General features: G+C 42.2%; 1 protein-coding gene across 4 annotated transcripts in view; it reads right to left on the bottom strand.

Moving 5' to 3' along the window:
- The window catches only part of BAZ1A (bromodomain adjacent to zinc finger domain 1A), a 119,774-nt gene extending 99,951 nt beyond the window's left edge, over positions 1-19,823 (bottom strand). For 2 of the 4 annotated variants that reach the window (XM_054530014.1, XM_054530011.1), the window contains exons 1-3: positions 19,729-19,823; positions 19,349-19,519; positions 8,058-8,336 (exon numbers count right to left, since the gene is read on the bottom strand). In XM_054530014.1, coding sequence (XP_054385989.1) covers positions 8,058-8,336; positions 19,349-19,461 — 392 coding nt within the window. In that variant the 5' untranslated portion in view covers positions 19,462-19,519; positions 19,729-19,823. Of the gene's footprint in view, positions 1-8,057; positions 8,337-19,348; positions 19,520-19,728 lie in introns of those variants that run through there. The other 2 variants (XM_054530013.1, XM_054530010.2) reach the window with 2 other exon arrangements.
- Between the last annotated feature and the right edge of the window lie 5,751 nt (positions 19,824-25,574).

Consider the following 25,574-nt stretch of genomic DNA (forward strand, 5'->3'; position numbering starts at 1 on the left):
TTGCCAAAAAGTTACACAGCTAGTAAGTATGTGGTGAAGGCACAATTCAAACCAAAGGAAATCTAGTCAATTTAGGCAAGTTTTTATCTTAAAGTTATTTTAACTGAAATGTAAGTGAAAGGGATAGAGAGAGAGAAGGATATATGATGCGGAACTCAGGATCTAAAGTTAAAATTGTGGGCTGGGCGTGTTGGCTCACATCTGTAATTCCAGCATTTTGGGAGGCCAAGGCGGGTGGATCACTTGAGGTCAGGAGTTCGAGACCAGCCTGGCCAACATGGCAAATCCCTGTCTAAAAATACAAAAATTAGCTGGTCATGGTGGTGGACGCCTATAATCCCAGCTACTCAGGAGGCTGAGGCATGAAATTCGCTTGAACCTGGGAGGCAGAATTTGCAGTCAGCCGAGGTCACACTATTGCACTCCAGCCTGGGCGACAGAGTGAGACTCCATCTCGAAATAAAATAAAATAAAATAAAATAAAATGTTAAAATTACAAGTCATCTTTGAAGTTCAATCATAATATAAAATTTAATTTTCAATAGAAAATTAAAGTCAATAGAAAAAAAAATTAACTACCATATAAGCCTCAAGTCAACAGCAGTATTATTCCCCCAGTAAAATGCTACCATATTCTATAGCAATACAAAATGTGTACAATACACACATACATACATATATATACATTTTCATTTTAATCTCGCAATAACCCAAAAGGATGTCATTTGTCCAACAAAGTCTAATTCCAAACCCTGCCCTTCACTATCACTACCTCCCTCCCATAAAACTTTTCTCAAACTATAAACAAAAAGCAGAGATAAAGGTATCCTATTAAAACCAAGTGTTGGCTCGGCACAGTGGCTCATGCCTGTAATCCCAGCACTTTGGGAGGCTGAGGTTGGCAGATCACCTGAGGTCAGGAGTTCGAGACTAGCCCTGCCAAGATGGCAAAACCCCATCTCTACTAATGATACAAAATTAGCTGGGCTTGGTGCTGCAGGCCTGTAATCCCAGCTACTCAGGAGGCTGGGGCACAAGTATCGCTCGAACCTAGTAGGCGGAGGTTGCAGTGAGCTGAGATCACGTCACTGCACTCCAGCCTGGGCAACAGAGTGTAACTACGTCTCAAATAATAATAATAATAATATAATAATACCAAGTGTTAAGTTTAGCCTAATGCTGCTTCCTTACATATTTTAAGTTCAGCCTAAAGGTTTCTCTGTACATGGTTAACTATAATCTAACTGGGTGTATAAACAGACTATAACCTACTCTTGTAACAAGTAGCTAAGTCTCAGCCAATCACAGCAGCCATACTTCAACCACTCACAGGCAGCAAACTGTTCAAACCGTGTTCAAATAAGGCAAACAGCAAGCTGCAACCAATCTGGCTATTTCTGTACCTCACTTCCATTTTCTGTATGTCTCTTTTCTTTTTCTGTTCATAAATCCTCTTCAACCACACAGCAGCACCAGAGCCACTCTGAACCTATTTCTGGTTCAGGGGGCTGCCTGATTTGCTAATTGTTCTTTGGTCAATTAAGCTCTGTTAAATTTAATTTGTCTTAAGTTTTTAACACAAGTGGAGAATGCATGGATGTTTATTGTATTTTTATTCTTTATTTCTTAACTATTTGTTACATATATTTAAAATGTCTTAGGCCAGGCATGGTGGCTCACATCTGTAATCTCAGCATTTTGGAAAACCAAGGCTAGCAGATTGCTTGAGCCCAGGAGTTCGAGACCAGCCTGGGCAACACGGCGAAACCCTGTCTCTACAAAATACAGAAAAATAAAAAGGTAGCTGGGCATGGTGGCATACATCTGTGGTCCCAGCTACTCAAGAGGCTAAGGTGGGAGGCTCACCCAAGCCCAGGAGGTCAAGGCTACAGTGAGCTGTGATCACGCCACTGCACTCCAGCCTTAGTGACAAGAGTGAGAAACTATCTCAAAAAATAAATAAATAAATAAATAAAGGTCTTTTTACCCTTATTGCATGCACACTTAAGAAAAAGAACAAAAAATGGAACAGAAACATACTCGTAGCAGTATAACAAAGAGCTTAATATGCCTAGTATTTAATATAAATCTCCCACAAACATACTGATAACAAGCCAAAAGAAAAATGAGCAAAGGATTGGAACAAGCAAGCTAAACACTGAGATATCATCCAATCTGGCAAAGGTTAAAAGACTTATTCAGTGTTAGTTGAGTGTGGGGAACCTAGGCCTAGCCTCAATGCCACACTGAACTTGGATGCTCTTGAGTTACCTTATTCACAACTTTAATATTTAGCAAGTCTGCATGTTTGTCTCTCTCTTAACTGAACTCAAGAGCATCCTTTTTTTTTTTTTTTTTTTTTTTTTTGAGACCAGATCTTACTGTCACCCAGGCTGCAGCACAGTGGCGCAATCATAACTCACTGCAGCCTAGAATTCCTGGGCTCAAGTGATCCTCCTGCTTCAACCTCCTGAGTAGCTAGGACTACAGGCACATGCCACCATGGCTGGCTTTTTCTTTTTTTTTAATTTTTGTAGAGACAGGGTCTCACTATGTTGCCTAGGCTGCTTAGAGCATCTTAATTCTTTCCAAAACCCCAATATACCCAGCCCAGTATCTAGCCTGTAAGAAGCAATTATGAGGCTGGGTGCGGTGGCTCATACCTGTAGTCCCAGCACTTTGAAAGGCTGAGATGGGTGGATCACCTGAGGTCAGGAGTTCAAGACCAGCCTGGTCAACATAGTGAAACCCTATCTCTACTAAAAATGCAAAAATTAGCTGGGTGTGGTGGCGGGCACCTGTAATCCCAACTACTCGGGAGGCTGAGGCAGGAGAATCGCCTGAACTTGGGAGGCAGAGGTTGCAATGAGCCAAGACTGCGCCATTGCACTCTAGCCTGGGGCAATGAGAACGAAACTCGGTCTCAAAAAAAAAAAAAAAAAAAAAGGTCACTTACAAGTAACACAGACATGTCCATGAAACACAAAATCAGAGCAATCAGAAAATAACAGGGCCTGTTTTGAGTGCAAAGATGGCTAAACTGATACATTACTTCCTGAGGCTTCCGCATCTTTTTTCTTTTTTTTTGGAGACGGAGTCTCGCTGTGTCGCCCAGGCTGGAGTGCAGTGGTGCGATCTCGGCTCACTGCAAGCTCCGCCTCCCGGGTTCACATCATTCTCCTGCCTCAGCCTCCTGAGTAGCCGGGACTACAGGTGCCCACCACTACGCCTGGCTAACTTTTTGTATTTTTAGTGGAGACGGGGTTTCACCATGTTAGCCAGGATGGTCTCGATCTCTTGACCTCATGATCTGCCCGCCTTGGCCTCCCAAAGTGCTGGGATTACAGGCGTGAGCCACAGCACGCCCAGTCTTTTCTTCGTTTTAGAGATAGGGTCTCGCTGTGTCACCCTAGCTGGAGTGTAGTTGGCATGATCATGTAGTTGGCACGATCATGTAGTCGGCTCACTATAACCTTGCATTGCTGGGCTCAACTGATCCTCCTGCCCAAGTATAGGCATGAGCTAAGGGACAATAGGCATGAGCTAAGCTTCTCCATCTTACCATCCACTAAAGGCAAAAAACTGAGATCATCCATGATTTCATCATCCATGATTTCTCTTTTCCCACACATTCCCCTGCCCAAACCAGCATCCATCCAATCCATGAATAAATTGTGTTAGTTCTCCACCTAAAATATCCTGAATCCATCCAATTCTCTCCATTTGTACTGCTGCCATCTGATTCAAAGTTCTTATCTGCACTAGAAAGCCCGTTGTAGTAGCCTCCAAACTGGTTCCAGGATCTCCATGCTTGACCTCCTTTCAATGATTTCACTAAACAGCAGCCAGAGCAATATTTTAAATTATTTCCACTTCAGGCCTTTCTCTCTGTCTAGAGAGTTCTTGACATGTTTGGTTCCTTCTCCTTCATTCTGTTCTCAGAGTTAATGTCACTTCCTCCACAGCAACATTCTCTGACCACCCTAGCTCAAGTGCCAACCACTTCCTCCCCTCACTCTCTACCATACCACTGCCTTCAAAGCACTTCTATTTGAAATTTGTTTTGCATTATTTATACTTCAACAAACACCTGCCCTGCTCACATACTATATGCCATTTTAAGTGCTAGCAATACAGTGAACAAAAATTCCTGAGCTCATGGAGCTTACATTCTGGTGGAGGAAACCACCAACAAACAAAATAAATAGAGAAAATATGTTATAGTGCCACGGTGAACAAAAAACAAAGCATGGAAGAGAAATACAAAATGTTGAGGCGAGGACTGAACTGTATTATTGAAAATGGTTAAGATGACTAATTTTACGTTGTGTATTTTTCCACAATTAAAAAAAAAATTTTTTTTGAGACAGACTCTCACTTTATTGCCCAGACTGGAGTGCAGTGGCGTGATCTCGGTTCACTGCAACTTCCACCTCCTGGGTTCAAGCAATTCTGCCTCAGCCTCCTGAGTAGCTGGAATTACAGGCGCATGCCTGTAATTGACTATAGACTACTCCCTTGTCAATAGTGCTCACAGCAAGTTACAGAGAAGACAAAACACCCAGCTAATCTTTGTATTTTTTGTAGAGATGGGGTTTTGCCATGTTGACCAGGCTGGTTTCGAACTCCTGACCTCAGGTGATCCACCTGCCTCAGCCTCCCAAAGTGCTGAGATTACAGGCTTGAGCCACCACACCTGGCCCACAATTTAAAAAAATTTTATCAAAAATGTTTTAAAAGTTGGGGCGAGGGCGGGGAGGCAAAAAATAAATAAAATAATTAAAAGTTGGGGCAAGAAAATGCTAAATTTCAGATAGGACAGAAGGCTTCAATGAAAGTGATATGGAGGAAGACGAAGAAGTAAAAGAACTCACCATGTTGATATCTGGGGAAATAAATTCCAGACAAAGAGAAGAGCAATGCAAAGGCCCTGAGGCAGGGATCATGCCTGGCATATTTGAGAAGCAGCAAGTATGTTTGGCTTTGTGAGTCAGGGAGCCATTAATCCATAACACCTAAATCAGTGTCTGGTATAAAAAAGGAACTCAAATATATGACTATTGTATAACAGCAAGACTGGTATAGGTACATCCCTTTAAAAGGTAAATTATGTTGTTATTTCACACTTCATAGGACAGTGTGGTTGATTTATAAGATCCACAGAAAAGGCCAGGTGCAGTGGCTCACATCTCTAACCCTAGCACTTTGGGAAGCCGAGGTGGGATTATTGTTTGAGCTCAGAAGTTTGAGAGCAGCCTGAGCGACATAGCCAGACCTCATCTATACTAAAAGTTAAAAAAATAAATAAATCAGCCAGGTGTGGTGGCACATGCCTATAGTCCCAGCTACTCAGGAGGCTGAGGCGGGATGACTGCTTGAGCCTGAGAGATTGAGGCTGCAGTGAGTTCTGATTGTATCACTGCACTCCAGTCTGGGCGACAGAGCCAGACCCTGTCAAAAAAAAAAAAAAAAAAAAAATCCACAGAAAAACAGCATAACTTAATTTTAAAAGGGAAAGATGTTTTCAGTTATTTCTAAATACTTTTCCTGATGATTTTCTGCTATTGGTTGAAAAAATTTAATTACTTAGCTTAAAAACTTACTAGATTATCCACTGGCATCTTGAGACCCCTTTTCTACTTAACTCTTAACTGAGCCTCCTTGAAATCATGATTTTCCTATAATTCATCATCGTCAATTAATCTCCTTTTTCATATGCCACCTCTTAGTATTTTGTTTTTACTATTCTTACCTTACTTACTACTCCCTTGTCAATAGCGCTCACAGCAAGTTACAGAGAAGACAAACAAAATAGCTTTGTAAAAGATGCCAACCTTAAGGATATATTAGTAAAATATACATATGAATTCTAATTCGTGCTGTCTCCAGTCTTTGGAGGAGCTGAGGAGTTGGGGAGTCTCTAGTCTCAAGTTCCACAACCTCCACCCTCCCCAAAAGCCCCAACCCTATGGTACTTATAATCTAAGTGATCACGGGAACAAAGGACCTAAGGAGTGGATCTAATAACCATTCTTAGTTTTTAGATAAAATAACTAATAAAGTACTGTTCTCTTGTTCTTACAAGCACATTTCAGATTAACCCAATTCTATGCTTAATTATTTAAATGCACTAGAACAAGAGTTCCACACTTTTTTTTTTTTTACAGAGTACATTCAGAATGTTGTACTTAAGGGAGGAAAACTTCAGGCACAATCACCAATTATGAATGGCCAATACAGGCTAGGCTTGGTAGCTCAGCCTGTAATCCCAGCACTTTGGGAGGCCAAGGCAGGTGGATTACTTGAGTTCATGAGTTTGAGAGCTGCTGGGGCAACATGGTGAAACCCCATCTCTACAAAAAATACAAAAATGAGTTGGACATGGTGGAATGCACCTGTAGTCCCAGCTACTCAGGAGGCTGAGGTGGGAGGATGGCTTGAGCCTGGGAGGTAGAGGTTGTAGTGAGCTGAGATGCAGCCACTGCACTCTAGCCTGAGCAACAGAGCCAGATCTCATCTATACCAAAAGTTAACAACAACAACAAAAAAAAGCAAAAAAAAAAAAAACCCCACAGAGCCAGACTTTGTCTCAAACAACAATAAAAAGAATAGCCAATATATTAAGAAATTAAGCCTTAGGCCAAGCGCAGTGGCTTACACCTGTAATCCCAGCACTTTGAGAGGCCGAGGCGGGTGGATCACCTGAGGTCAGGAGTTCAAGACCAGCCTGATGAAGTCCCGTCTCTACTAAAAATACAAAAATTAGCTGGGTGTGGTGGTGGGTGCCTGTAATCCCAGCTACTCAGGAGGCTGAGGCATGAGAATCACTTGAACCTGGGAGGTGGAGGTTACAGCGAACCGAGATCTTGCCATTGCACTCCAGCCTGGGCAACAAGAGCGCAACTCCGTCTCAAAAAAAAAAAAAAAGAACTTAATTACTTGCCAAAAATCAAACCCAAATAAATAAATTATATCTTAATATAAACACATTTGGTTGCTTGGCTTTTTAAGATTCAAGTAGGGTAGCACCTAACAACTAAAATGGATCATATTACTTTGTTAAGACATTAATTCTAACATTACATACAAACTTATAATGATTCTCCAAATAAGATAATAGTAACAACATAAATAACTTTTGGCTTCTAAAGTTTAAAATCCAGAAAAAAAATTTGTATTCAGGTCAATAATGGGGGCAGGGTATCCAAAAAACAGTTAATACCCTAAAGTCAAGAGGCTACAAGAGGTTTTAATGCATACAAAGTTTACTATTATAAATGTCAGTGACTAGCCAATCACAAAACTTAAGAAAACATTGATAATTTTTAATTTATTGCCATAAGATTATGTCATTTTCAATGTTCATATAAAAATCCACTTTATTTCTGAAGAGCTTGGTGAAAGGGAAGAGCACTAACCCTGCATTTGTATACTACAGAAAGGAGAAGTGTACTGTATATGAGTTACAGCTCAATAAAGCAATGTGAGAAAGTATGAAAGAAGGAGAACTTAGTGGTGTATATAAAACTCAATCCTGGTTTTGTTAAATAAAACACTAAAACCAATCAATAAATACTGGCATATTTAAACTATTAGGTGACATAATGAAGACACAGTAGATACCATTAGCTAAAGATTTCTACTCTTAAAGATGGAACTTCCATATAACAGAACTTTATTATATAGTAAATTAAAGAGAAGGAAGGTGGCTTATCTAACAAAGGACTAACCTTCGAGATCTTTAAGTGAAAAGGGATCTAGAGTATATATGTTCTTTTGCATTAAAAAGGGAAGGAATTTGTGCATATGTTTGTTACATAAGACATGTTATATATACACATACAGACGCATGCACGTATATGTTTTTGGTGGCATATATATAAATTAGCTTTGGAAAGATATACAAGAAACAGCTAACACCAGGGCTATCTGTGGGTTAACAGAATAGCTGGAGCATAGTAAAAGGGAAGATTTCCTTAGGTCACCATTTTGTGTGTTTTGGATTTTGAGCAATGTGAATATAAACTTACCAAGAGGAAAAATTAAAAGTACTTTACCTTGCACCATTGTTCCTAATGACTTCCACAGTTTCTTCGACAAAATATCGATCCTTGACATATGCAAAGATATCATCACAAATTTCATGTAAGCGTGAACGATGGGTAAGGCTGGTCAAGTATAAAACTGGAATAATTAGTGGTTCTGGAAAACTCTGAAGATTCTGTCTTGCTTTTTTTTCTGACTCAAGTGCTTCCTGATACGTCAGTCCAGGTCTACCCGTCACAGCACAACTCCACACAAGGCTGTTGCACAGAATGGTTCGTTCAAAAAAGTCACTGATTAAAAAACAAAAACAAAAACAAAAGCCCATTACCTATCATTTCACAAATTTTACATTAAAAACTGATAGCATTATCAGGTTATTTTTGTGCCTTTAACGCAAAATTTTATGTAGACTCACAGAACTCAAGGGTTTGGTAACTGGTCAACTTATAACATTAATACAAATATAAGAAAAAGTATATTAAAACTAAATATTTATATTTTGCAATTTCAAGGTACATCAGTCAAAACCAGACTTTGAGTTGCATCTGTTTTTCAGTGAAAAACTGAAAACTTTAAGCAGCTAACAAGAGAAAAGCTAAATAAAGTAGTATTTCATACAATGAAAAATCAGTCATTAAAAAGTATAAAGTTCTTTTTGCTTTTTTTTTTTTTTTTTTTTTTTGAGACGGAGTCTCACTTCTTCGCCCAGGCCGGACTGCAGTGGCGCCATCTTGGCTCACTGCAAGCTCCGCCACCCAGGTTCACGCCATTCTCCGGCCACAGCCTCCCGAGTAGCTAGGACTACAGGCGCCTGCCACAGTGCCCAGCTAATTTTTTGTATTTTTAGTAGAGACAGGGTTTCACCGTGTTAGCCAGGATGGTCTCGATCTCCTGACCTCGTGATCTGCTCGCCTCGGCCTCCCAAAGTGGTGGGATTACAGGCGTGAGCCACCACGCCCGGCCAAAAGTATAAAGTTCTTAATTAACATTTCCATTAATGTTAATAGAAAAATACCTATTTTCAGTTTGATCTCTCCTGTATTTTCTTGAAACTATATGATGATCTCATTTGTGTTAAAAAAAAAAAAAAAAAAAAGAGGAAAAGAGAAAAAGGAAAGAAAACAAAGGGTACCTATAGAAGCATAGATTTCTGGAATGTCATACAAAACTCAAGGTAACAGGCAGTAGTGATAAGACTGGGGAACCATTCTATTCAGTGCTCTTCTATTCTGCTGGAATTCCTTAATATGTGCATTTACTCATTTTCAAAAATTCTATCCACTTTTTTTTTTTTTTTTGGAGATGGAGTCTTACTCTGTCGCCCAGGCTGGAATACAGTGGCCAGATCTCAGCTCACTGCAACCTCCGCCTCCTGGGTTCAAGTGATTCTCCTGCTTCAGCCTCCTGAGTAGCTGGGATTACAGACGTGCACCACCACACCCAGCTAATTTTTGTATTTTTAGTAGAGACGGGGTTTCACCATGTTGGTCTCAAACTCCTGACCTCGTGATCCGCCCACCTCAGCCTCCCAAAGTGCTGGTATTACAGGCGTGAGCCACCGCACCCAGCGCAATATATATATATATATTTTTTTAAAAGACAGAGTCTCACTGTCACCCAGGCTGGAGTGCAGTGGCGTGATCTTGGCTCACTGCAACCTCTGCCTCCCAGGTTCAAGGGATTCGCCTGCCTCAGTCTCCCAAGTAGCTGGGACTAAAGGCACATGCCACCATGCCTGGCTAATTTTTTGAATTTTCAGTAGAGATGGGGTTTCACCATGTTAGCCAGGATGGTCTTGATCTCCTGACCTGGTGATCTGCCCACCTCAGCCTCCCAAAGTGCTAGGATTACAGGCGTGAGCCACCATGCCCGGCCAATATAATATTTTTTAAATGTAAAAAGCCCACTATGGTGGCATGAGCCTGTAATTCGAGCTACTCTGGAGGCCGAGGCAGGAGAATCACTTCAGTCCAGGAGTTCAAGGCTACAGTGAGCCACAATCATGCCATTGCACTCCAGCCTGTGTAAAAGTGAGACTGTCTGAAAAAAAATTTTTTTATATATATGCATATGGTTATACATATGCAAAAGGGTTAACAATGGCTGCCTTTAAGTGGTAAGATACAGGTAAAATTTTTTCCTGCTTTATACTTTGTTCTACTTTTCCATAACTATATGTAACCATATAATTCATTATTCTTCAATTTTTTCTCCTTCCTGAAATCTTTACTTCTTCCATCATTCTAAAAGTACTTAAACTGTTATATGTCTATTTCCTGGTTAGTACATCTATCTGTGTAGGTTATCTCTATTAGTTTGATCTCCAAAAATTGGGGGCAATTCCATTTACATTGTTTCCTTTGTAGATGTCCATAGAACAACTTTTTAAAAAGGTATCTATGGAAATAAAGCAAGAGAAACTAATCATACCTCAACTTAAATGAGATCTACAGAAATAGCATGCATATGCCAAGTTATATGGCTCTTAATTCAGTACAAAGAAGATCCTTTTGAAGTAAAGTTTAGTTCAGGAAATATGGGTGTATATCATCAAAAATACAAAGTAAAAAGCAGTTATCCTTATAAGAAGGCAGATATCCTAAGAATTCAGAGAAAGGGAAGGGAAGAATCCAGAAGGTAAAAAAAGATTTTTAAAAATACTATTAGAACTTTTTTTAGGGGAAGTAATGTTAACAGGTAGGTCTTAGCCGGACACGATGGCTCATGCCTGTAATCCCAGCACTTCGGCAGGCTGAGAGGCAGGAGCATCACTTGAAGCCAGGAGTTCGAGACCAGACTGCGCAACAAAGCGAGACCCTGTCTCTACCAAAAATTGAAGAAAAAAATTAGCCAGGGGGCGCACATCTATAGTACTCGCTACTCAGGAGGCTGAGGTGGGAAGAGCACCTGAACCCAAGAGTTCAAGGCTGCAGTGAGCTATGATTACACCACTGCACTCCAGCCTGAGTGACAGAGCACAGCCCTGTTTCTTAAAAAAGTTCTAGTTCGGGCACGGTGGCTCACATCTGTAATCCCACCACTTTGGAAGATTGAGGCAGGAGAAATGCTTAAGCCCAGGAGCTCAAGACCAGCCTGGGTGACATGGCAAAACCCAGTCTCTACTAAAAACAGAAAAATTAGCCAGGTCCACGTGGTGGCACATGCCTGTAGTCCTAGCTACTCAGGAGGCTGAGGCAGGAGGAGCACTCCAGCCTGTGAGGCCGAGGTTGCAGTGAGCCAAGATCGCACCATTGCACTCTAGCCTGGGTGACAGAGTAAGACAATATCTCAAAAAAAAAAAAAAAAAAAGGAAAAAAAGGAAAAAAAGTTCTAACTTTTTCCTGTAGAAACAAACATATCTATAAGATTTAGTTTCTCAAGCCAGTACAGTTAGCACATAATGTACATTGGTATACTTTTTTCCTCTTTTTTAAAATTGATATATAACAGTTGTACATATTAATACCTGTATACAATGTGTAATGACCAAATCGGGGTAACTGGGATATCCATCACATGAAGTATACCTCTAATAACTTAAACAATACTTAGTATTGCTCAAGAAAATTATACTTCAAATCTAAATATCTTACACTTTAGTCTGTAAGCCAGTGCTAGTAGAAATAGAATGGTTAGTCACATGTATAATTTTAAATTTTCTAGTGGTCACATTTAAAAATTTTTAAATAAAAATAACCCAATATATCACAAAATAATTTCATTTCAATACATAGTAAACATTTTAAAAATTGAGATACTTTACTTACATTCTTCTTTAAAAAAAAAAAAAAAATCCACCGGGCATGGTGGCTCACGCCTGTAATCCCAGCACTTTGGGAGGCCAAGGCAGGCAGATCACGAAGGTCAGGAGATCGAGCACATGCTGGCTAACACAGTGAAACCCCGTCTCTACTAAAAATACAAATAATTAGCCAGGCGTGGTGGCACGCGCCTGTAGTCCCAGCTATTGGGGAGGCTGAGGCAGGAAAATCACCTGAACCCAGGAGGTGGAGGTTGTAGTAAGCCAAGATTGTGCCACTGCACTCCAGCCAGGGCAACAGAGTGAGACTCTGTCTCAAACAAAAAAAAAAGAAAAAAAAATCGAATGTATATTTTACATTTACTGCCTATCTTAATTCGGACTAATCACATTTCAAGTACTTAATAACCCATCTGGCCAAGTAATGGCTCCTGTTTTGGACAGCACAGCTCTAGCCACAGCAGCTAAATGCCTGGGGTACTGAGTAGGCCATGCATGGGATATTTCATGCCATGGCAGGGGGACAGCTAAATGCAGTGAATTGCAACAAACAAGATTTAGATTTAACACTGCCTAAAAATACCAAGGACAGCAATGGCACAAATGCCACAACCAGTGATGTATAGCTGCCCTTTTATACCCTAAGGTTTCTATTATCTCCTACAAAATGTTTGTGCCATTTGTTTCCTTTGTGTCTATTTACTCTACAAAGTTATTGTTAAATTATAGCTTCACTGTGCACAAACACCTACCCTAAGGAGGCAGGACATGCTACCACAGTGGCCATTTTAAGGGAGAAAAGTCCAAGGGTCATCTCTCCTCTACTCATAACCCCCTAACAGCACAGCACCATCTCTAACATTACACACCTTCACTTTCTCCCACTTCTGTAATTCTGCTCACACTTTACCCATTTATCACACACATTTAAATGTGCAGAATTTGTTAATACTGAATTCTAGGGGGTTGGTTACAATGCCTCTTCAATTTCCACATTATAAGAATATAACTAACGAAACTTACAAGAAATACATTTTACTACTGTGAGCAAAAATGATAACATACAAAGTATTTTTATATGAATGTAAATTTAGGCTAATACAGGTTATTAATGTCAGATTTATGACTGCACTCTTTCAATCATCCTCTTCACTAAAGGTGGGCATCCTACTGGCACAGAGACCAAATCCTGCCCTCCACCTGTTTTTGTAGTTTTTTTTGAGAACACAACTATACCTGTATTTTTAGGTGTTGTCAGTAACTGCTTTCTCACTACATTTGCACAGTTGGATAGGTACAAGAGACCCTATGGCCAAGCAAAGGTTGAAATATTGATTATCTGGCCCTTTGTGGAAAAAATTTGATGACCCCTCCTCTTCACCATTATTTCATAAGGAAAAGTTGCTGAGTTACAAGGGACTTTCTTAAGAACGCACCTGTAATATGAAGTCAACCAACACTCTGGTGAACAAACTGAGGAACAAAGTGCAACATACTATTAATTTGTTGGGTATTGGGAAAACTAAAAAACTAAAAACCTAGTAGGGGAAGATTAAATTGTCACATAAAAATCAGAAACTATGCCAGGCGCCGTGACTTACAACCTGTAATCCCAGCACTTTGGGAGGCCGAGGCGGGTGGATCACAAGGTCGGGAGGTCAAGACCAGCGTAGCCGAGATGGTGAAACTCCATCTCTACTAAAAATTCAAAAATTAGCTGGGCACGGTGTCAGGAGCCTGTAATCCTAGCTACTCGGGAGGCTGAGGCAGGAGAATCGCTTGAACCAGGGTGGCAGAGGTCGCAGTGAGCCGAGATGGAGCCACTGCACTCCAGCCTGGGAGACACAGTTGAGACTCCGTCTCAAAAAAAAAAAAAATCAGAAACGAAGTACAATTCAGATAAAAACAAAGTGCACTCTACTTAGGGGCCAAAACACACTCATTCTCTCTATGTATGTAAGTATGTATATGTGTGTGTGTGTGTGTGTGTGTATATACACATATATATTATATATACATATACACTCGATCTCGAGAGATCGAGACCATCCTGGCTAACACGGTGAAACCCTGTCTCTACTAAAAATACAAAAAAATTAGCCGGGCTTGGTGGCATATGCCGAGTAGTCCCAGCTACTTGGGAGGCTGAGGCAGGAGAATGGCATGAACCCGGGAGGTGGAGCTTGCAGTGAGCCAAGATTGTGTGACTGCACTCTAGCCTGGGTGGTAGGGCGAGACTCCATCTCTAAATAAATAAATAAAATAACATAAAATGAGATAATTCTTAGCAAATGCCCCTAAAATGTAAGTGCACTCAATAAATATTATCAATTCTTATTGTTCAGGTACCACATGTGCAGAGAGACCCTAGAAGAATAACCAGTATGGTAGAGAAACAATGTCAGAAAAACTCTTATGTTTTCAAGACAGAAAGTTAGACATTTGGAAGGGCAGCAGAAAGAGACAGAACTATCTCAACCATCTGAAGATACTTCTTCTCATTAGCTCCTGAGGACAAGTGTAGGAAACAATAGAAATTCTAGGAAGAAAGAGTTTTTGAATCATTATTATAGGTAGTATGGGGCAAACAACAAGGTATGTCCACAAGTTCTTAGGATGGTTTTCATTGTTTTGATGGATAACATACATTAGATTATCAGTGAACACACAAAATCCAATCAGGATGACCCAACTATAAAATTGTAGCAACTGCTTGTGGTAGACCGTTTGCAAAGAGGTCTAAAGGTGTGCAGGCTCCTTTAAAGTATTACATTCATGCTCTTCTCACCAAGAGCTGGAGTCTATTTCATGACCTCTTGAATCTGGGCTGACCTTATTTATAATCTGTTTTGACCAAAATAATAAAAAAATGATATTGAGTGACTTCCATTCTCATCCTCTTGAAACTCTAAAACCACCATGTGAAACAGCCTCTTTCTGAGGTTGAAAGACCACATAATAACTAAAACCATCCCAGCTGAGTTCCCAGACCTGTGACTGAGGCTCTTACTCCAACCAGCCTCAGCCTAGCCTCCAGCTGACTGCAGCTAAGTGAGGGAGCACAGAGGAAACCAGCAGAAAACAAACTGGCAATCCACAGAATAGTGAGCAAATAAAATGGGTTGTTATTTTGAGCCACCAAGTTTTGGGGTAGGTTGTTACTACGACCTACAATATTGCAATAACTGATAAATGTATTGTCTGAAGAAAAAATGTATTTAAAACATCTGAAACTAAGTACAGTCTGCTAAGTAGACAAAAGATAAAATTCAAAAAGAAAAGCATTTAGGAATCTCTGCTATACCACCCAGGAAAAAAGGACTCATGGATCCAAGTATCAGGACCATATGGCAGGCTTATTCCTTAAAAAGGAGCTAAACATCTCATTTAAAGACACTAGCTAAGAAAATTATCCAACTTCCTTTGAAAACCCCATGCTCACCAAATAGCCTTTGATTATAACTAGATTTTACACATAACTGACCATTAGTATAGGAATTGGTCAGTATGAAAGACATTCTTCCCTACTATAAATTGATGATGTTCTGATGTGTCCACTGAATACCTAGAGCTTAATCACTTCGGGTATAGTAAAAAGCCAAATGTCTAAGCAGACAGTACAGAGTGGTATCTACACAAAGATCTAGGCAGCCAGTTTAAATTCCAGGCAATGCCCCTATTTTCTTAGTGCATACTTGAACAGATATTAGGAAGAATTTTCCATAATAAGCACTATGTGATAGTAAACAGTAAAAAGAGCATAAATGCTAGAATTGATGTGAGTTAGATTCTAGCATTATCAGTTACTAGAAAAATAATTTTGGACACCGTAATCTTGGATTTACTCCCCACCCCAACTTCAGTTTCCTCATCTGTAAAAGGAGGCTGTTGAAAGGACTGACTTATTAACAGAGAGCAGATGAACAGTGAAAACAGGATGCCTTGTAAGCTAGTTACACCTCTTCCAATGAAAAGCCAGGGTGAAACGTAATTTGGACCACCTGTTAGTGATGTTGTGGAAGAGAGTTATACATTTTGTACGGAAGGCTGGACTCACTCAAAGATGGGAAATATATTCCAAGTGTCAACATGGCTAAAAAAAAAGTTATTTTATTTATGAGATTAAGTCACTAGGTAATACAACAAATCATTTTCCTATCCCACAAGTCAAGAAATTCTGTATTCAGACCTGTTCCGTTTTTTAACAATCCACAGCAAAAATAAACAAAATTGTTGTCAGCTAGCCAAAATTAAAGAACATTTTCATTTTTGTAGAAACAAGGTCTTACTATTTTGACCTGGCTGATCTCAAACTCCTGGCCTCAAGTGATCCTCCCACCTCAACCTCCCAAAAATGTTTGGATTATAGGCATGAGCCACTGCAGCAGCCAGAATAAATCGTATTTAAGAGACCACATTATGCACCTTAGCTTATGCATTTGTCTATAGTTGATGTGCTATTGAGTCTTCTTTACCTATGAAAAAGCAGGTCAATCAAGAGTTAGCAATTAGTTAAGGAGAATGTAGTAAGGAGTTTCTGCTATATAATCACTGAGGATGCATCCTGGCCAGTCACTGTCTCAAAGAGTTCAGGTTCTTGGAGAAGACAAAATGTGAGGCAACAGGCCAAGTGCAGTGGCTCACACCTGTAATCCCAGCACTTTGGGAGGCCGGGGCAGGTGGATCACCTGAGGTCAGGAGATCCAGACCATTCTGGCCAACATGATGAAACCCCATCTCTACTAAAAATACAAAAATTAGCTGGGCGTGGTGGCAGGCTCCTGTAATTCCAGCTACTCGGGAGGCTGAGGCACAGAATGCTTGAACCCGGGAGGCAGAGGTTGCAGTGAGCCAAGATGGCACCACTGCACTCCAGCCTGGGCGACAGGGTGAGACTCCGTCTCAAAAAAAGAGCAGCCTGCAGAGGTTTCCGTCATAGTTTTTCCAGAGTTGTTCCAAAGGTCAGGTTACCATACTACAGACCACCATATACCACGTACCACAAATGCATTTTTGGAAAGATCTCTTTGTAATCATTTGCGAGAAACAGAAAGTAATTTAAAATTTAACATGATTAAATGGCAGTCTTCTTCCAATGTTGTCAAAATTGTTTCCGTTCAGTCATAGAAACCTAAGAACATCAGCAATACTCCTTAATTCAGGGTAAATGGTCAAATACCTTTGCTCCCAAACCAGTAATCTCTCTGGGACTGCTTGTAATTTCCAAAAGCCCAAACACTTCAGCACAAGGGGAAAAAAAAAAATTGAAAATAAAAATCTAGTTATTTAAAATGTTTAAATGCACTAAGACTACAAAGGATACAATTCCTTAATATTAATGGAAGATAAGGCTGGGCTTGGTGGTTCACGCCTATAATTCTAGCACTTTGGGAGACCAAGGCAGGCAGATCACTTGAACTCAGGAGTTCAAGACCAGCCTGGGCAACACGATGAAACCCCGTCTCTACAAAAATACAAAAATTAGCCAGAGTGGTCGCATGCACCTGCAATCCCAGCCACTCAGGAGGCTAAGGTGGTAAGGTAGGGGGGACTGTTTGAGCCCAGGAGGTGGAGGCTGCAGTGAGCCAAGATTGTGCCACTGCACTCCAGCCTGGACGACAGAGTGAGAACCTGTCTCGAAATAAGTAAATAAATAAAAATAATGGAAAACAGATAGTTCTGGAATGCGAAAAATCTGTATTTCAGCATTTCAGATTTCTCCATGGTTAGAATAATTCAGCTCAAGAACCAAAGTGCCTTAAGAGTGTTTAATTCACAAAGGATAACAGCCATATTCATCCTACCCTCTAAAGTGAGAAAAGCCTCTTTAAAAGACTACTTATGTGGAAGGAGAAAGCAGTTGGAAATTTAAGCCTATTTACTATTTTGTTGATACTCTTAGTTTTTTTTTTTTAAATCATAATTGTTAGCAAGGCCTGTAGCTTTAAAATCCTAAAAAAAACAAACAACAACAACAAAAAAAACACAAAACCTTGTCCAATTACCTAATCCAAGTTCACTTAACTAGTTACGAGAACTCTATTTGAGTAACAAAACAAGTCTCTACAGGAGCAGAGCGAGACGTGCACTCCTACTTAAAAGTACTGTCTGACGAAAAGTACTCTACTTCTCTGGATATAACATGTTTAATGTGTAGCCCTTTCTGTGGAGCTGAAGAAAAGGGTTTACTTAAATGCTCAAAGGAACTTTTCTAACCTCACTATTCATTTCTTAGACAGGTGCAGTTTGCCCAAAACCCTCCCTTGATCAAGCCCCCACTCAGAAAAGCTGCCTCCTTACACGCGACGTCACTTGGTTGCTATTACACTTGGTTTCCAAGCCACAAAGGGACTCCTTTTGAGTGGAGAGGATAAAGCATAAGAAAAAGAGAGGATCACCCTCTTCGAGTGATTGATCAAGTCAGGTTCTCACTTAGAGATCCTGTTTAAACACAAGACGCTAAAACACACCCCCTTGCTCCGTGTCACAGGACTAGATCTCTTGGGATAAATTAAGCGACGGGCTGAAAATGTAGGAGCTGTAACTACACCAGCAGCAGCTCCGCGTTCTTATCAAAACAATAGCGAGTGGCACATGTCAGGCAGCCCACATGCGCAGGGGGATAAAGCGGCGCCCGGCTGAGTCTGGAGTTGAACTTGTCTTAACCCCCTCCCCCAACACCCTCCACCGCGCTCCCGGCTACGCGAAAGTGAAAACGAGGGGCGCCCAAGGCCCTGCTTCTTCCCCCTTCCTCTTCCCCTTGCCCAGCCGCGACTTCTTCCTCACTGATCTCCCGGGGGCGGAGACGCTGAGTTCCCCGGAGACGAGAGTTAGTCACCAAGAAGAGGCGGTGACAGAGAGCGCGGCTCGCGTCGCACTCTGAGGCCTAGCAGCGCCGGACGGGAGGCCGCCGACGGAGGCTCTCGCGTCCCGCGCCCTCCACCCCTGGCCCGTAGGGACGCCCCCTCCTTCCCTTCTAGAGCGAGTCTCAACTCCGCTCCTCTCTCCCCTACCCCAGGCAGCTCCAACGTCAGACCCCACTCCCGACTGAGAAAACGAAGCCCAGCCCAGCCGTTTCCTGCCCACCGGGGCAGGAATTCCCTTCCCCGGCCCAGGGACTGCGGCCCCACGTCGCTGACCCTAGCGGGGATCCCCTCGGCCGCCGGGAGGGGATCCCGGAACTGGCCCGGGAGTGCGCGTGTGGCCGCGGCGGGGAGGGGCGAGGCGGGGAGTTTCCGCCGCCCCGCGGCAGGAGGGCGGGAGGGCGACAGCAGCGGCTAGGAGCGGTCCCCGAGGCCGGCCAGGGACCCCAGCCTCCTCCGCCACTACCAACCCGCGTTCCCCACGCGCGCCGCCGCCAGTTGGCCCCGCGCGTTCTCCAGGTGGAGGCCAGGAGGCAGAGAACCGCGGGCCCGGGGCCACCCGTCACTTTCAAGTCGCCCCGCCAGAAGCCCAGGGCGAGGAAAAGGAGAGAGACAAAAGGGCGCTGGGGAGGGAGTCCCCACACCCCCCCGCGGCCCCCGCACACCGCCTGGCTCTTACTCGTAGTGGCGGAAGATCTCGTTGGTGACTTTACAGTAGAAAACTTCCTCGTCGGGCCGCAGGTCCGCGGGCGGCTTCTGTCTCACAAACGGCTTTCGGTGTAGCAGCGGCATCTCCCGTCCGCCCGCGGGCTCGCCTGGACCCTCGGCCGCCCGCGCCGGCCCCGCTTCCCTATCAAAATTGGAGGGAAAGGAAAGCCGGTAAGGTGGGGAGCCCTCGGCGGCAGCGTGGGCCGGTCCGCGCGCTGGGAGAAGCTCGGCTGCCTTTTGTGTGACTGACGCGCCGCGGCCGCTACCGGAGCCGAGTTCGTTCCTGCCGCTGCCCGGGTGTCGAGCGAGCGGAGCCGCCGCCGCCGCCCCTGCCCCCCGAGCGCGCCCTACCTCCTCTCGTCCTGCCGCCGCCTCACAATGGGGCAGGACGCCCCGCCGCGGGGGGCAGTGCGGGAGCGGCGGCGGCCCCCTCCCCCAGCGCCGGCTCCTCGCCCGCCGCCGCCGCCGCCAGGCTCACAACGTGCTCGGCGCGCAGCCGGCCGGCCGGCCAGCCCAACGCCGCCAGGGCGCTCGCCGCGGGCGGACCCCGGAGTTGCTCCGCTTTGTTCCCGGCTCGCCTCTACTTCCCGGCCGGCGCCGGCCGGCTCCCGAGCGACCCTCACCTGCGAGCACGCCGACTGCCACTTGTCCACCTTCTCCACTACAAAGGCAACGAGGGGAGACCCCGTCCTCCCAGGGGACCGCCTCTCTCCGGCCCCGCCGCGCCCCTGGCTGCCGCTTCTCCCGCTGCCACTGCCCGACTCCGCGCGGGGAATTGCGTCCCACCGCCACTTCCCCGCCTCTCGGAGCTCCTGGGAAGTTTCTGATCTACTTTCGGCTCTGAAGGAGGAAGAGCTGTTGGGAGGAGCTTTTCACTCCTCGCTTCTACCTTTTTATTGGCTACTCGATGACTTTTACAGCCTGTCACTGATACAGGAAGAGACAGCGGAGAGCCTGGGAGAACTACATTATTAATTAATGGAGCAACCCCTCGTGAAGATTCAGAAGCATCCTCCATGTTTGAGATTATCAGCCAAAAGATCTAGGGAAAGCGCTGGGGGTTCATAAACACATGGCTAACAAAGTAAAGCCTTCCAGTCTGGCACAGACGCTTGACTACACGATGGGAAAAGGGATTCCAATTACGATTTAACTTGTATTTTAAAGATGAGAAAAGAAATGAATAAGAAAATTTGTTGCTATTTTTCTTCTTCCAAATTAGAATCCATATCTCTAAAAATACTTTGCATGTTTAGTAAACATCCATCTTGAACAGAAGATACCTTGACATCAGTTCTATTTAATACCTATGGCAATTAAGAGATTTAGAGAGCAGAGGAAAAGACCAAAAAAAAGTGTGTGTTACAAAGTGTCATCATGCTTGTAGGACCCCAACATTCTTGAAACAAACGCACCTTTAAAAAGTAATATTTGCACTGCTGTAAATATTTGCAAAGTATCAATGTTTAATTCAATTAGAATTTTAAGGATTATGGATTTACTAGCGAAAATTCCCCTAAAGCAACTTTCCCATATCAGTAACTTTTATTTAGGGAAACAATTTTAATGTACATAATACATGTGACCTTGAAATTCAATAGAATTTTCAAAACTAGAAGTAACTCAGAACGTTCACTAGATGTGTTTTAAAGTCTTTTTTGATACTGTCCTTAACATTTGCTTATTTGCAAATTAATATGTAAGAATGAATCTAAAAGTAAGTTTTAGGAACGGTTATTCGACAAAGACGTTATTCCTATTACCAATACTGCGAAATGATAATTACAGAAACAATGTGGGATCCGTTTTATAACTTTGAATTTAAGTTCCTTTGTACTTTGGAGCAGAAAATGTAAGAAATCGAAATCAAGCGTTAGTATTTTTTATCTTTCAGGCTGGTTTTAACTGTTCATACACCTAGCAAAATAAACATTTGTGAAAGGCGTTATTCTTTGGGTGTTTTAAATTTCGTTAATACTATTAATGCACCTTACTGTACAGAAGTCACAGAAGTTTGGAAATGCTTTCTGTAAGTAGTAAGTATATACTTTAGTATCGGTAAACTCTTCAAATAAGAGTTTACAGATTTAATTATTTTTCTTTTTCTTTTTCTTTTTTTTTTTTTTTGAGACAGAGTCTCACTCTGTCCCCCAGGCTGGAGTGCGGTGGCACGATCTCGGCTCACTGCAACCTCTGCCTCCTGAGTTCAAGCGATTCTCCTGCCTCAGCTTCCCAAGTAGCTGGGATTAGAGGCGCACACCACCACGTCCAGCTAATTTTTGTATTTTCAGTAGAGATGGGGTTTCGCCATGTTGGCCAGGGTGGTCTCAAACTCCTGATCTCAGGTGATCCGCCAGCCTTGGCTTCCCAATGTGCTGGGATTACAGGCGTGAGCCGCCGCGCCCGGCCAAGATTTGGTGTTTTAAACCTGTCTCCAACTAGTATACTGAGTGACAAGTTAGAATTCCCTGCCTAGAAAGTATTTATTGGGCCGGGTGCGGTGGCTCATGCCTGTAATCCCAACACTTTGGGAGGCCGAGGCGGTCAGATCATGAGGTTAGGAGGTTGAGACCATGCTGGCCAACATGGTGAAACCCTGTCTCCACTAAAAGTGAAAAATTAGCTGGGCATGGCGCTGGGTGCCTGTAATCCCAGCTGCTCGGGAGGCTGAGGCAGGAGGCGGAGGTTGCCGTGAGCCGAGATGGCGCCATTGCACTCCAGCCTGGGCGACAGAGACTCCGTCTCAAAAAAAAAAAAAACTATTTATTGATCTACTAGGTGAAAAATTTAGAGCTCACAAAGGTAAACTCAAAAGGGGGATTGGGAAAATGGATAATTTTCAACCTATATTGAAGCATCACCCTCACAACTCAAAATCCCAACTTAACAATTAAGCTAAATAAAGATGAAATTCTTTCTGAATACGTCAGTATTTATATTTATTAGATCTTACTGTTCAATAAGTCATTCAAATCATGATCAAAAGTCGTTATTTTATTATTAAATACAAATATTTAAGTTGGGTTTTTTCTTATACTAGCTTAAAATTTTATTCTATTCCATCAAAAGCTATCATACTGTTTTCTCACGATCATACTCAAATTTCAATACTATCATAACTTATTTCTCTGAATTATATACATATGGTTTATTTTAATGATTTGTGACATTTAATGAATGTTATACAGTTGTTCATTGTTATTTCAGAACAATGTAAGTTTAGAAAATTATAATTAACATGTTCAAAAGTTTAGTTTTAATGTGTTTATAATACTCAAATGAATAGACTACCTAAACTACCTCATGAAATAACATTTAAAGTATTCTACACATTCACAACTAAAACCTTACCTAATTTATGATCTATTTCTGTATTTTGATACCATGATTTCTTCCCTGCTTTGTTAATTACTACTTCTTGGCTTTTGAGAATAAAAAGCTCATTGCTGTATTCAGAAAGTAGTTAAAGGATACTGTCATAACATAGGACTTTGTGTAAAAAAATTTTTTTGGAAATATTGTCAAGGAAACTGAAAGCTAAAGTGGCACAAAAAAAGAGAAAGCAAAGATATTAAAATTATTTAATTTTTAACAATTTAATTAAACATTTGTCAAGCTCCTTTTGTGTGCCAAGACACTGTACTAGCTCATGTAAGGGATACAATGTAAATAAAGGTATCCTGGCTTCAAAAAATGTATAATCTTATAGGAAAGAGACAATGCAAATACACCAATACAAGAATTATGTGAATCCTGATAATCATGAGTAATATAATGCAAAAAGAGAAGTAGAAAAGATTAGAATAAAATGTAGAAGGAAGACCCCAGGATCAGTCCTAAATGAAGTCATCTACAGGACATGATTTGAAGGGCAACAGAGAACTCATGCTCCAACATATCCTCGCCAGTCTCAAGCGACAACCCCATCAATCTCCATTAGTCATCCTTCAGCATGAAGACATGTAAAATGTGAATATTCTAGTTAGGCAGGACATATATTAATCTAATACTATCAAGACATAGTTTGATTAAAATATCAATTTTGAGGCACATACTGCCTTAGAAGTAAAGACAAAATAAGACTATGGGCCAGGTGAAGTGACTCACACCTGTAATGCCAGCACTTTGGGAGGCCAAGGCAGGTGGATGAGGTCAGGAGTTCAAGACCAGCCTGACCAACATGGTGAAACCCTGTCTCTACTAAAAATACAAAATTAGCGGGCATGGTGGCGCATGCCTGTAATCCCAGCTACTTGGGAGGCTGAGGCAGGAGAATCACTTGAACCCAGGAGGCAGAGGTTGCAGTGAGCCAAGATCATGCCATTGCACTCCAGTCTGAGCAACAAAAGCAAAACTCCATCAAAGAAAAAAAAAAAGACTGGAATTTTAAGTTTTATTTTATTTATTTATTTTTTTTGAGACAGACTCTTGCTCTGTCGCCCAGGCTGGGGTGCAGTGGCACGATCTCAGCTCCTGCAACCTCTGCCTCCTGCGTTCAAGTGATTCTCCTGCCTCAGCCTCCCGAGTAGCTGGGATTACAGGCGCCTGCCACCATACCCAGCTAATTGTTGTATTTTAGGTAGAGATGGGGTTTCCCCATGTTGGCCAGGCTGGTCTCAAACTCCTGACATCAGGTGATCCACTTGCCTTGGCCTCCCAAAGTGCTGGGATTACAGGCATGAGCCACCGCACCTGGCCTGGAATATAAATTTTTAAAGTTTGAGGCCAGGCGTGGTGGCTCATGCCTGTAATCCCAGCACTTTGGGACGCCGAGGCGGATGGATCAGAAGGTCAGGAGATCAAGACCATCCTGGCTAACATGGTGAAACCCCATCTCTACTAAAAATACAAAAAATTAGCCAGGCATGGTGGCGGGCGCCTGTAGTCCCAGCTAGTCAGGAGGCTGAGGCAGGAGAATGGCATGAACCCGGGAGGCGGAGCTTGTAGTGAGCCAAGATCCAGCCACTGCACTCCAGCCTGGGCGACAGAGCGAGACTCCGTCTCAAAAAAGAAAGAAAGAAAGAAAAAAAAGTCTGAGCTAGAACAATTTTCCTGCAGCTTCTATTAATATTGACTGATTAACTTAAGAAAGGCTTTATACTTAGGTGGTTTAGTGAGACAGTAATCACTTACACCTGAAAGAAACCTTTGTGACCTCTGTTAATTCTTCCATTTTGCACCTGAGGAAATTTAAGTTGAGGAACCGGTATCCAGGCCTCCTGAGTCTCCTTGTCCAGTCATTCTCTTTAGACCACACTGCTCTTTCTTTGGATTCGATAATAGCTAATTTTCTTATATACCCTACTCCCACCCCATTAATGAGCTAAAATACCATTATACATCCTTCCTAAAGTGCTCATATAGGGATAAGTTATATTACTGATTATTAGAAATAATTATTTTTGTTGCAGCTGTGTCCTTAACATTAAAAAATAAAAAGTAAAGAAATAATTATTTTTGAGAATAATCCAGGAAAGCAATGGGGTAATAAGAGTCATAGGCTGGGTGAGGCTGCTCATGCCTGTAATCCCAGCACTTTGGGAGGCTGGGGCGGGCAGATCACCTGAGGTCAGGAGTTCAAGACAAGCCTGGCCAACGTGGTGAAACCCCGTCTCTACTAAAAGTACAAAAATTGGCTGGGCGTGGTGGTGTGCACCTGTAATCCCAGCTACTCGGGAAGCTGAGGCAGGAGAATCGTATGAACCTGGAAGGTGAAGGTTGCAATGAGCTGAGAGCATGCCGTTGCACTCCAGCCTGGGGACAGAGTGAGACTCCGTCTCAAAAAAAAAAAAAAAAAAAAAAATCATAAATGTCTCTAATTGGACAGCTGACATGAGACCTATCTCCATGCTTCCATTAACATATCTAACAGAAAATTTCATTTCCCTTACCTCTTAGCAATATTATAAAAGTACTTACAGTATAGCTGCCCTAAGCTTTTCTGAGAAAGATTCCTTACAAATATATACAAGGAACATCTTTAGTTTTGTAATTCCTTTTCTCACATATCTCTAACATTTGTCTCAAGTCTTCTATGTTCTTTATAATGTCTTTCTAATGAATTCATGGCATTTTACTCATAAAAGATTTCTATATACAGTACTGTTATTTAGAAGCAATGTGTTTTCCTTTATATCTGAAACCACTGGCCTAGCGTTAGAATAGTGGTTCTAGAGCTTGGCTGCCCATTGGAAACA

The sequence above is a fragment of the Pongo abelii genome, chromosome 15 (genome assembly GCF_028885655.2).
Source record: "Pongo abelii isolate AG06213 chromosome 15, NHGRI_mPonAbe1-v2.0_pri, whole genome shotgun sequence".
Classification (NCBI taxonomy): Eukaryota; Metazoa; Chordata; class Mammalia; order Primates; family Hominidae; genus Pongo; species Pongo abelii.